The sequence below is a fragment of the Babylonia areolata genome, chromosome 34, assembly GCF_041734735.1.
Source record: "Babylonia areolata isolate BAREFJ2019XMU chromosome 34, ASM4173473v1, whole genome shotgun sequence".
NCBI classification, from domain to species: Eukaryota; Metazoa; Mollusca; class Gastropoda; order Neogastropoda; family Buccinidae; genus Babylonia; species Babylonia areolata.
Genome location: NC_134909.1, coordinates 1,040,955 through 1,053,130, shown reverse-complemented (window position 1 = coordinate 1,053,130; position 12,176 = coordinate 1,040,955). Strand labels below are relative to the sequence as shown.

The window sequence follows — 12,176 nt, the reverse complement described above, 5'->3', positions numbered from 1 at the left end:
AGCCCTTATGTAGAGAGAGAGAGACTTTTATTGACATTGGCTACAGCCCTTGTGTAGAGAGAGAGAGACTTTTTATTGACATTGGCTACAGCCCTTATGTAGAGAGAGAGAGAGAGAGAGAGACTTTTTATTGACATTGGCCTAACTACAGCCCTTATGTAGAGAGAGAGAGACTTTTTATTGACATTGGCCTAACTACAGCCCTTATGTAGAGAGAGAGAGACGCTTTTTATTGACATTGACATAACTACAGCCCTGTGTCAAGAGGGTCATTTCTAAGTTGCAGCGTCAGATGTATTATGTACGTATATGGAGTCTCCCGTCGGATCGACGGATGAGTAGGCAGGCAGGCTTATCTGTCGGTGTGTGTCCTCATATGGGAGAAGAGGCTGATTCTGGATGCGCAGCACTTCCCACAGGTGTTGCAAAGGAAAACGTCTCCAGAAGTTGAGCCCTGCTTCCTTCGCTCACGCTTCTCCTTAATGGCCAGCGTAATCTTGTTTTCAAACGTCTTTATGCCACAAGAGCACAGCATCCTCCAGCGAGAGCGGTCAAGGGCATTAGTTTCCCAGAAAGAAATATCCATGTCACAGGCTTTGAGGTTTGTCTTCAAGGTGTCCTTGAAGCGCTTGCAGGGTCTTCCAAGTTGGCAGTGGCCTTCCTTCAGCTGGCCATACAAAAGCATCTTCGGGATCCTGCTGTCTGTCATGCAGACAACGTGTCCTGTCCAGCGTAGCTGGCACTAGATCAGCAGGCTTTCGATGCTGGGCAGGCCGCTCCTCTCTAGGACCTGGAGGTTGGAGACCCTGTCTTGCCACTTTATGCCGAGGATCTTTCGTAGGCATCTCTGGTGAAACTGCTCAAGTTGTTGAATGTGAAGGCGATACGTCGTCCATGTTTCACAGCAGTACAACAAGGTGGTCAGCACAACAGCTCTGTAGGTTTTGATTTTGGTGCTGAGCCTGATGCCTTTGTTGTTACACAGCCTGTTGTTGAGTCGGCCAAAGGCGGAGCTGGCCTTGGCGATGCGCAGTGTCACTTCTGCATCAAGGGCTCTGTTGCTGCATAGGGTGCTGCCCAGGTATCAAAACTTGTCGACTGACTTGATCTCTGTGTCATCGATCTTGATTGCAGGTGGGGGTGGGGAGGAACTGGCGTTCTGTGAGCTAGCTGGTTGGTACATGGACTCGTTCTTGCTGAGGCTGATGGTGAGTCCAAAGCGCCTGCAGGAGGTTGAGAACCTGTCCATTATGAACTGCATGTCCTTATGGATGTGTGCAGCAAGTGCACAGTCATCAGCGAAGAGGAACTCTCTCATCAGTGCCTCAAACACCTTGGACCTGGCATGGAGTCGCCGCAAGTTGAAAAGTTTGCCACCTGTGCGAAACTGAATGTAGATGCCCTGGTCACAGTCTTGGAAGGTATCCATCAGCATGGCAGAGAAGAGAGTGGAGAACAGTGTGGGTGCCAGTACGCAGCCCTGCTTCACTCCATTCACCATAGGGAATGGATCCGACATGTCAGTATTTTCCTGTACTCTCGCCTGCATGCCATTGTGGAATGACGCAATCAGCTGGATTAGGCTCTCTGGGCAGCCGAACTTTAGGAGGATCTTCCACAGACCACGGCAGTTCACCGTGTCGAAGGCCTTAGTCAGGTCTACAATGTTGAGCTCCTTGTTTTGCTCACGGCACTTCTCTTGCATCTGGCGTATGGCAAACACCATGTCACATGTTCCCCTGCCTGAGTGGAAGCCGCACTGTGCTTCAGGGATGACCGTGTTGGAGACATGGTCAACCAGTCTGTTCAGTATGATGCGGGCGAAAATCTTGCCGGCGATGCAGAGGAGAGAGATTCCACGGCGGTTATCGCAGGATGTTTTGTCTCCCTTCCGTTTGTAAATGTGGACAATTGAAGCATCCTTGAAATCCTGGGGGACCTCCCCTCTTCCCAGATAGACTGGAACAGGGCGGTCAGCTTGTCTCAGCACCTCGCCTCCATACTTGCAGATGTCAGCCTGGATTCCATCCGCTCCTGGTGCTTTTCCTGACGTTGTCAGCTTCAGGGCCTTCTGGGTCTCGACCTTGGTGGGAGGGGCAGCTAGTGAGTCATTGACTGGTAGCTGTGGGAGGGCTGCAATTACCTCGTCAGATACGGACGAGTCCCTGTTGAGGAGGGTGTTGAAGCGCTCTGCCCAGCGGGCAAGGATGTCTTTCTTGTCTGTCAGGAGGGTGGTCTGGTCCAAGACTCGGACAGAGGTTGATCCTGTGACTCTCGGCCCATGCACAGCTCGGAGACCATCATTGAAGGTCTTCATGTCGTGAGCATCAGCAGCGGACTGAAGCTCTTCGGACTTTCTCTCCCACCAGGTGTTCATCTCACGCAGCCTCTTCTGTACGAGTTGCCTGGTTTGCAAGAACTGGTTCTTCTTCCTCTGGCAGTCTTTATCGGAAATGTGATCCTGATGCCGTATATGCAGTGTGTTCAGGAGCTTGGAGATTCCAGAGTCGTTCTCGTCAAACCAGTATTTGTGGCTCCTCTGTACAAAGCCGCGTGTGTCAGCTGCTGTTGTGTACACAGCATCTCTAAAGGTGCTCCATACCTCTTCTACATCAGTTGATGCAGGAATTTCTTGGAGAGCTACTTGGATTTGCTGCTGCAGCACGTCCTTGGTGACAGGGAGGCAGTGGATGTTCAGCTTCCTAGGGGGTTTCTGCCTGGCTGGTTGGAGCTTGCGTGCAAGTCTGATGTTCATCTTGCTGTGTACCAGGCGATGGTCTGACCAACAGACTGCTCCTCTCATGCAGCGTGTAATGGAAATATCACCATAGTCCAGCATGTGCCACTGCTTGGAGCGGGGGTGCATCCATGTGTTCTTGTGCTTGTGCGCTTGTTGGAAGAGGGTGGTGATGGTCAGTCAATGCTGCGCGCAGAGCGAGAGCAAAAGCAGTCCGTGTGAGTTGCACTTGCCAGTGCCGTGCTGTCCTAGGATTTCGGCCACGAGGAGAAGTCCACACTGACGCGGGCATTGAAATCCCCAAGGATGATCAACCTGTCCTTTCTGTCTACCGCTGAAATGATGCGGCTGAGCTCCTCGTAGAAAGCTTCTTTGATGTCATCAGGGTTGGTCATCGTCGGGGCATAGCAGCTGATGACTGTGGAGAAGCGATCCTCGGACAGCTTCAGACGCAGGGTCATCAGCCTATCGTTTATCCCACGTGGAATGCTGTGAAGCTGTCGTGCAAGTTTGGTTTGTATGGCAAAGCCCATGCTTGAGGTTCTTGGGGTGCCATCTGGCTTCTCAGTGCAGTAGAAGGTGTAGCCCCCTCCAACTTTCTCCAGCTGGGTCTCACCGGCAAACCTGGTTTTGCTCAGGGCTGCTATAGCCACCTGGTAGCGATCAAGCATTCTAGCAATGAGTGCTGTGCGTCTTTCTGGTCTGTCGTCTGTGTCTAGAAGGTTGCGAACATTCCAGGCACCCAGAGTCAGGGCATGACTCCTGGTTCTTTTCTTCTGTTGTTTTTGACTGCTAGTGTTGGATGTCCAAGTAGGTGCGGATTCCTACTAGATACTAGGTGAGGCAGGCTTTGTTTAGGGATCCTTTTATCTCCCCTTCCCCATGTGGGGAGAGCAGTGCTGTCCCTAAAAAGGGCTGCTCTGACACTGTGGGAGGATACGGGCGCCACATCTGCCCCAGTCTACGGCGGACTACCATCACCCCACAGCCGCCTGCGTGCAGAGTCGTGACTAGGAACTGCCAGCAGTATCCTGCCTGTCCCCGTTACCACTTCTCCATCGCCGCAGGGCTTGGGAAAGCTGGGTGTTGAAGGGCTAGCTCGTCGTTCCGACATTAGCCTGCTTGCCTGACCAGCACAGGTGACTTTTTTTTTTTTTTTTTTTTTTTTTTTTAGTGAGGAGTTGTGCAGTCCCTTCCCCACTCTCTCGCCTACTGACGCTCACAGTCCCACAGGTGCAGATACTGCCACGTGTAGGACGGCCTCGGCAGGTGCAGGTTTTTTCTTCAGAGCTCCTTCTCCTAGGAGGACTTCCAGCCAAGGATAAGAGCTCCCCCTGCCCTTTGGTCATCCTCTTCCGCCTTCACAGCCGTTGGGAAAGGTTTCCTCTTCCGCCTGGTCCGTCGTTGGGAGACTTCACATGCGGCAGGTAGTACTGGGTTACATGGTACCAGTAGCAAGGCTATGCCCCTGACCTGACCTTGTCACACCGCCACAACCACTGAACTTATTAACCCATTCCCACGACCTATTCAGCAAAGAAACAGTGTCCACTGTGACAGACATTGTTCCGTTTATCTCTGCACAAACTTCAGATTGACAACTTACGTAAAATACACCTGGCTTTAATCAGGCAGCCGTGAATCGTCTGCGTAACAAAAAAATAGTACTACTGGAAGCACAGAACAACAAGAAGGAAAGCTATTCCCAGAGAAAGGGCCAGAGATTTGGCATGAGTTACACCCCTTTGCCATGGGTTCAAGTCCCCGCAAACAGAACACCACACCACCTCATTCACTGGGTGATGGAGGAGGGTATGTTTGATATGGTGAATGATGAATCCTGAACCTGGAGTTTTCGTTTTGCACAAGAAGCCAGAAACGACAAGCTGCTTTATAAACTGGCCTAGGCCAAACTACACCCCAGATGTAAAGTAGACCAGGCTTGTTTATATCCTCTGGTCCATTTTACACCCACCTCTTTCCCCCTGAAATACACTGATATTTGAAAGATGTGGATACTGCCAAGAATTACAACTCCAGAGGTGAACTGCCAGCGATTATTTTACACGACATTTACCCTACCACTGGGCTTTTATTCAAAACTGGAAACGTTCAAAGCAGTCAATGCACTTGTTGCTTGGACATATTCTGGCCACGGCCACTGTGCACAGTGGGCATATTCTGATTGATTGATTGATTGACTGATATGGATATTTAAAAAGTGCCTATCCTCTGTCGGAGACCAAGCTGTAAGCACTTTACAAACACGGGGTCATTTACACAACAGGCTGTCTACCTGGGTAGACCCGACTGACAGCTGCCACTGGGCGCTCATCATTCGTTTCCTGTGTCATTCAATCAGATATCAGGCACGCACACACACACACACTCAGACAGACATGTAACATTTTACGTGTATGACGGTTTTGTTTATTTACCCCGCCATGTAGGCTGCTATACTTCGTATTCGGGGGTGTGCATGCTGTGTGTGTTCTTGTTTCCACAACCCACCGAACGCCGACATGGATTACAGGATCTTTAACGTGCGTATTTGATCTTCTGCATGCGTATACACACGAAGGGGGTTCAGGCACTAGCAGGTCAGCACATATGTTGACCTGGGAGATCGGAAAAATCTCCACCCTTTACCCACCAGGCGCCGTCACCGAGATTCGAACCCGGGACCCTCAGATTGAAAGTCCAACGCTTCAACCATTCGGCTAGTGCGATCGTCAGCCACTTAATACAGGGGCATATTCTGCAGAAGGCCACTTTATCCGGGGGACTACTCTGGAGGGGGTAGAGTCTGGCCCGCTACACCGGGTTGACACAGTGCAACTCGCTTTGTGACACAGCGTGTGTCGTGAAACTCTGTATCAGCACAGAGCAGTCTGTGCTCACAGACACAGAAGGAGACACAGAGACACACACAGACATACACAGACCTGCACAAAGAAACAGAGCTGGACAGAGACAATGGGAAAGACGGACACTTCAAGCGAAAGAGAATTGGGAGAAGGGGGGGGGGGGGGGGGGGGGCACACATTCATATAGACAAACATATTTTTACACAAGTTTCAGTTTCAGTTGCTCAAGGAGGCGTCACTGCGTTCGGACAAATCCATATACGCTACACCACATCTGCCAAGCAGATGCATGACCAGCAGCGTAACCCAACGCGCTTAGTCAGGCCTTGAGAGAAGAAAAAAAGATCTATTATATACACAAACAGACAGAAAGAAAGGCAGTCAGACAGACAGACAGGCAGACAGTCAGTCATACAGACAGACATACATGCAGACAGAGACAGGAAGAGAGAGAGAGCGTGAAGAGTCAGACAGACAGGAACAGAGCCACACAAACACATTCACACACTTGACGTAACACACATTCACATTTCTTTCCTTCCTCACACTGACAGCCCCTGTGCTTGACACAAGCTGAACTTCCTTCATGCAGACTGGCTGAACGAGAGGTACACCAACATACCTGTCTTACTATTTCTGTTCACAGGCAGTGTGTGTCTGTCCGTCACAGTGAGGAAGTGGCGGTCAAGTTGCAGTGTACAGCAGTATCTGTGGTTCTCTTATTTATTTATTATTTATTATTATTATTATTATTAATCAATTAATTATTTATTTTATTTTATTTATCTAATTATTATTGTTATTATTTATTTTTTTAATTTTTTTACGCTTATAGTTGACTTCATCAATTTTTTTTTGCGCCTCATACATATTATTATTATTAATAGTAGTTCTTTTTTATGTATTTATCTATTATCTGTGGTTCTCTTATTTATTTATTTTCTTTCTTTCTTTCTTTCTTTCTTTCTTTATTTTCTTCTTCTTCTTATTATTATTAAATAATTAATTAATTCATTCATTTATTTTATTTTATTTATTTAATTATTATTGTTATTATTTATTTATTTATTTATTTATTATTTTTTTGTACGTTTATAGTTGACTTCATCAATTTCTTTGCGCCTTATACATATTATTATTATTAGTAGTAGTTCTTTTTTTTAATGTATTTATCTATTATCTGTGGTTCTCTTATTTATTTATTTTCTTTCTTTCTTTCTTTATTTTCTTCTTCTTCTTCTTATTATTAAATAATTAATGAATTCATTCATTTATTTTATTTAATTTATTTAATTATTATTGTTATTATTTATTTATTTATTTATTATTTTTTTGTACGTTTATAGTTGACTTCATCAATTTTTTTGCGCCTTATACATATTATTATTATTAGTAGTAGTTCTTTTTTTAATGTATTTATCTATTATCTGTGGTTCTCTTATTTATTTATTTTCTTTCTTTCTTTCTTTATTTTCTTCTTCTTCTTATTATTATTAAATAATTAATTAATTCATTCATTTATTTTATTTTATTTATTTAATTATTATTGTTATTATGTACTTATTATTTTTTTTGTACGCGAGAGAAGAAGACAGTGACGTGAGTGGTGTTGCAGAAGAAGAAACCTGTTTCTCCTCAGATTCCCCGACGTCCAGCGAGGTGTCGTGCAGTGTGACCACCAGCACCAGATGGACCATCACTGTGTCCTGTACTGTCAGCAAGGCTTACTCCGCTCTGAACAGATACCGTTGTGACTTCAGACAGGGGGTAGGGGTGTGTGTGTGTGTGTGTGTGTGTGTGTGTGTGTGTGTGTGTGTGTGTGTGTGTGTGTGTTGTGTGTGTGTGTGTTGTGTGTGTGTGTGTGTGTGTGTGTGTGTGTGTTGTGTGTGTGTGTGTGTGTGTGTGTGTGTGTGTGTTGTGTGTGTCTCTCTCTCTGTGTGTGTTGTCTCTCTCTCTCTCTCTCTCTCTTTGTGTGTGTGTGTGTGTGTGTGTGTGTGTGTGTGTGTGTGTGTGTGTGTGTGTGTGTGTGTTGTCTCTCTCTCTCTCCCTCTGTGTGTGTGTGTGTGTGTGTGTGTGTGTGTGTGTGTGTGTGTGTGTGTGTGTGTGTGTGTCTCTCTCTCTCTGTCTCTGTCTCTCTCTCTGTTGTCTCTCTCTCTCTCTCTGTGTGTATGTGTGTGTGTGTGTGTGTGTGTGTGTGTGTGTGTGGACACAATGAATGTAATTCATTATTGTTTTGTTCGAAACAAATATATTTTCAGGCAACAAAGAGGAAACAAAACAAAGTTTCTCTGACATACTGGTTCTCCTCTGTATGTGTCTTAAACAGTCTGAATACATTTGTCTTTCCATGGCTATAGCCAATTTCTAAACTGTACCCATGTATTCTTGTGGCGAAAACCAACAGAGCCATGACGAGAGTCAGATACAGAGGTCTGTTTCAGAGCAGCACAGGAACCAGTGTGGGGAAATCCAGGTACAGCTCTGCAGTCAGCAGTGGCTAAACCTCTGGTCCCTGTACCTCCTCCACCTTTCCTATGCCAACATCACCTGGTACTCACACCTACACCATCATTGTGTATCCTGGGGTCAGGTCTGTCTCTGCTTCTATCAGTGTGGGTGAGTTTTCATTCCTACCTGTTGATTGCGTGGTCAGGTGAAGGACTGACTGGTTTATGAATCACGAATAAATTAACTGATCAACTGATATACTGATCGGTTGATTTGTTGGTGAATCCATTCACTGTTACATTGCTTGTGTATCAAAACTGTTTGCTGAAACTGGGGGTCAAGGAGAGGGGGTATCTCCAAACGAACACTGTGTCATTCATGTAAGTAACAAGCATGATTTACCAGGTAACTGTCTCCAAACGAACACTGTGTCATTCATGTAAGTAACAAGCATGATTTACCAGGTAACTGTCTCCAAACGAACACTGTGTGATTCATGTAAGTAACAAGCATGATTTACCAGGTAACTGTCTCCAAACGAACACTGTCATTCATGTAAGTAACAAGCATGATTTACCAGGTAACTGTCTCCAAACGAACACTGTCATTCATGTAAGTAACAAGCATGATTTACCAGGTAACTGTCTCCAAACGAACACTGTGTCATTCATGTAAGTAACAAGCATGATTTACCAGGTAACTGTCTCCAAACGAACACTGTCATTCATGTAAGTAACAAGCATGATTTACCAGGTAACTGTCTCCAAACGAACACTGTCATTCATGTAAGTAACAAGTATGATTTACCAGGTAACTGTCTCCAAACGAACACTGTCATTCATGTAAGTAACAAGCATGATTTACCAGGTAACTGTCTCCAAACGAACACTGTCATTCATGTAAGTAACAAGCAAGATTTACCAGGTAACTGTCTCCAAACGAACACTGTCATTCATGTAAGTAACAAGCATGATTTACCAGGTAACTGTCTCCAAACGAACACTGTGTCATTTATGTAAGTAACAAGTATGATTTACCAGGTAACTATTATATACAAACAAGAAAATGTATTTAATAAGACATTTAAACAAATTCAACATTTCTGAAACAAGTACCTCCAAACACGTGGCTTCTTGACACATGTGTTGTTTTTTAATTTTTATATTTTAATCAGTTGTATGATCTATGTGTTTCTTGCTCTGAGAGCTACCATCATTCATGACAGACAGCTGATTTATACTTCACGTTTGCAACTTTGCGGAACATGAAATGCACTTAACCAAAACTACTGTGGTTTCATTGTGGTGTGTGTTCTCTTTTAGATCCTCTATTCACCTGTGTGTATTTTTCTTCAAATAGGCATTTATATGATATGTTTGAAGATAAGATAATCACTAGTGTCTGAATTGTGCAGTTGTCACAGTAACTGTAAAGCAGTACTTAATGGTTCGTTTGAGTAATAGGATTATCATTGTCACAGTAACTGTAAAGCAGTACTTAATGGTTCGTTTGAGTAATAGGATTATCATGGACTCCTCCTAGTCATCATCAACATCTCTGCCTCTTCCTCATGTCCACCGTTATCATTATATTTTCATGTGTAATATGATGTGAAAGAGGAAAGGTTTTTTGGTTTTTTTTCTGAAAGATGATGGTAAACAAAGAAAGTGTTACATATTTGTGTTATTCAAAATGGGCATGACTCACATTGATTATTTCAGCACTGCTTTTCTTTGAAATACCACTTTTTTTCCTCTTTCTAGAGACGGAAGAGTGTATAGTGGCTTAAGGTATAGATGGGTATTTCATCATGGGTTTTCATCACTCAGTGTAAAACAAGTAGCAAGCACTCAACGTATATCATAATGTTGCAGCACGGCCAAACAATGATCCAACAATCACCTGCACCACTCAGAACGGCTACATCCGTGAAAACACGGCACTGGAATGTCATTGTACTGCCTCTGACCTTGGTCAGCCTCAAGGACGTCTCCGTGGCAACACACACCGTGTCAGTGGTAACTATGGAGACAGCAGTGTGCAGTTTGGAGAGAGCAGCGTCAGCAGTGCAGACAACAATGCTGTGTACAGGTGTGTGCTGGACTGGGCGACTTCTGACAGTGAGGACAGGAAGACCACCTTCACTCTGAATGTGGCCTGTGAGTTGTACAGTGTGTGTGTGTGTGTGTGTGTGTGTGTGTGTGTGTGTGTGTGTGTGTGTGTGTGTGTGTGTGTGTGTGCATGAACGTATATGCTTGTACATAGTTATGTGCAAGTGTGCATATGCATATGTGTATCATCACAGTTGTTCTGTATTGCACAGTGTGTGTCATGCTGTGTATTGTATATACTGTAACATAGACTGTTGTGTGCAATACAATGACTGCAACCAACTATGAGTACATGTTACAATAGCTGAGTGCTTAAAGCGTTGGACTTTCAAGTTAAGGTTCCCGGTGTAACGTCCTATATCGTCCCCCCCCCCTTCCGTAGGTTCCCCAGAGGACTTGTCAGTGTCCTAAACCTCGGTCCTGTCTCTGGACCTTACAATTGGAATGAACTTCCTCTTTCGCTTCGTCGAGTCTCCACACTCAGCTCTTTCAAGTCTGGCCTTAAAACCCACCTCTCCCCAAAATAGCCGCCCTCCCCTGCCTCTTCCTTGTCTTCAGTTTCTCCAGTTTTAGAGTTATGCATGCGTGTGAATGACTGATGCGAAAGCGCTTTGATTTGTGTATGCACAAGATTCAGCGCTACATAAATACCATTATTATCATTATTATTAAATTACGTGCATGTATCATTACATTTTATTCAAGCGTGAGTACAGTCCGTCAGTCCTGTGGACGTGTTAAATAGTTTTATCCAGCTACGTGAAAGGCTGTTGTCTATACAGACACATTCCCGCTCGTGCGCTGAGAAACTCTCTCACATAAATTATGACGCAAGCATAGCCTCACGCGCGCACGTGCACACACACACATGACGCACGCATACTGTGTCATGTGCACACTTATACACACATGCACATTTTTACACACACATACACAGGCGTACACACATTCATATACATACACATATGTATGCATGCACGCACGCGCGCGCACGCACACACACACAAACACGGACACACACACACACACACACACACACACACACACACACACATATATATATACACACACAGATAGATAGATAGATATACAGTCAAACAGGTCAGCATGTCTGGCATTGCAGGAGAGAACCGTATCGCCCTGTGTAGAGCTCATTATGTATGCTAACACGACTATGGAACACAGGAGACAATATTAAACAGAGGTATAAAAGGAATCACGAAAAGCGAAATTAAGTGGACAGCTGGACAAGTTAACAACTGGACAACCAAACAAAAGCCAAACGGGGTCTATGATAGAAGACAATGTAAGTGGATAAATAAATGAAAAGTCACGGACCAAACAATGCAACAAAGAAACAGGGGAACACTGAAGTTGATAAATGGATAAATGAATATACACGAATATCTACATCAAGAAAAGGAAATGACCGAAAAAAACAACAACGAAAAACGACAACCAAAAAAACAACCAAACAACACAAGCAAACAAACGAACAAATAAAATAAATAGATAAATAAATAGACAAATAAATAAATATATAGATAGATAAGTAACAATGGGAGATAACTGTCGCATGTTCGACAGACCCATAATCTGCCTATCCTTCTACTAACCTTTCGGTCCTCCTGGCAGTGGCTTACAAACAGTGGGTTGTGCAAACCAGTGGGTTGTGCAAAGAGTGGGTTGTGCAAACAGGACCAACCAAGGGATCTGACAGGCGCTAGGCTGTCCATATTACATCGGGACACGTTGTGGTTTTTTTTTTGCAGCCATCCAGACGCATGTATGCTGCGTTAGTAACTTACGCATGTGGCTTTACTTTTGATTTTTTAAAATTTTTTTTAATCAGTTTGGTTTTCTAATCATCATTTATTGATATGTTCTTAGATCAGAAGCATTAACATTTTCCAGTGTTTCAGCTATTGCGAAGTAAGTATGTCTGAAGTTTGGTGTGTTTCAGTCCCACTGACGACAGTCCAGCTGACACTCAACAACTTCCGGGTCACACTG

General features: G+C 44.5%; 1 protein-coding gene across 1 annotated transcript; it reads left to right on the top strand.

Moving 5' to 3' along the window:
- Positions 1–7,243: 7,243 nt before the first annotated feature.
- Positions 7,244–10,574, top strand: LOC143277354 (uncharacterized). Its single transcript, XM_076582138.1, has 4 exons — positions 7,244–7,371; positions 8,046–8,220; positions 9,927–10,211; positions 10,546–10,574. The coding sequence occupies exons 2-4, from the start codon at positions 8,139–8,141 to the stop codon at positions 10,572–10,574; spliced, it is 396 nt and encodes a 131-aa protein (XP_076438253.1). The 5' UTR covers positions 7,244–7,371; positions 8,046–8,138.
- Positions 10,575–12,176: the final 1,602 nt, after the last annotated feature.

What these genes read in the sequence shown, in the direction of transcription:
- LOC143277354 (XM_076582138.1), top strand. Translation starts at nt 8,139, where the DNA reads ATGCCAACATCACCTGGTACTCACACCTACACCATCATTGTGTATCCT. An exon ending in CTCTGCTTCTATCAGTGTGG is followed by an intron (nt 8,221 to 9,926) that starts GTGAGTTTTCAT and finishes ATAATGTTGCAG; the next exon opens with CACGGCCAAACAATGATCCA. An exon ending in CTTCACTCTGAATGTGGCCT is followed by an intron (nt 10,212 to 10,545) that starts GTGAGTTGTACA and finishes CCCCTTCCGTAG; the next exon opens with GTTCCCCAGAGGACTTGTCA.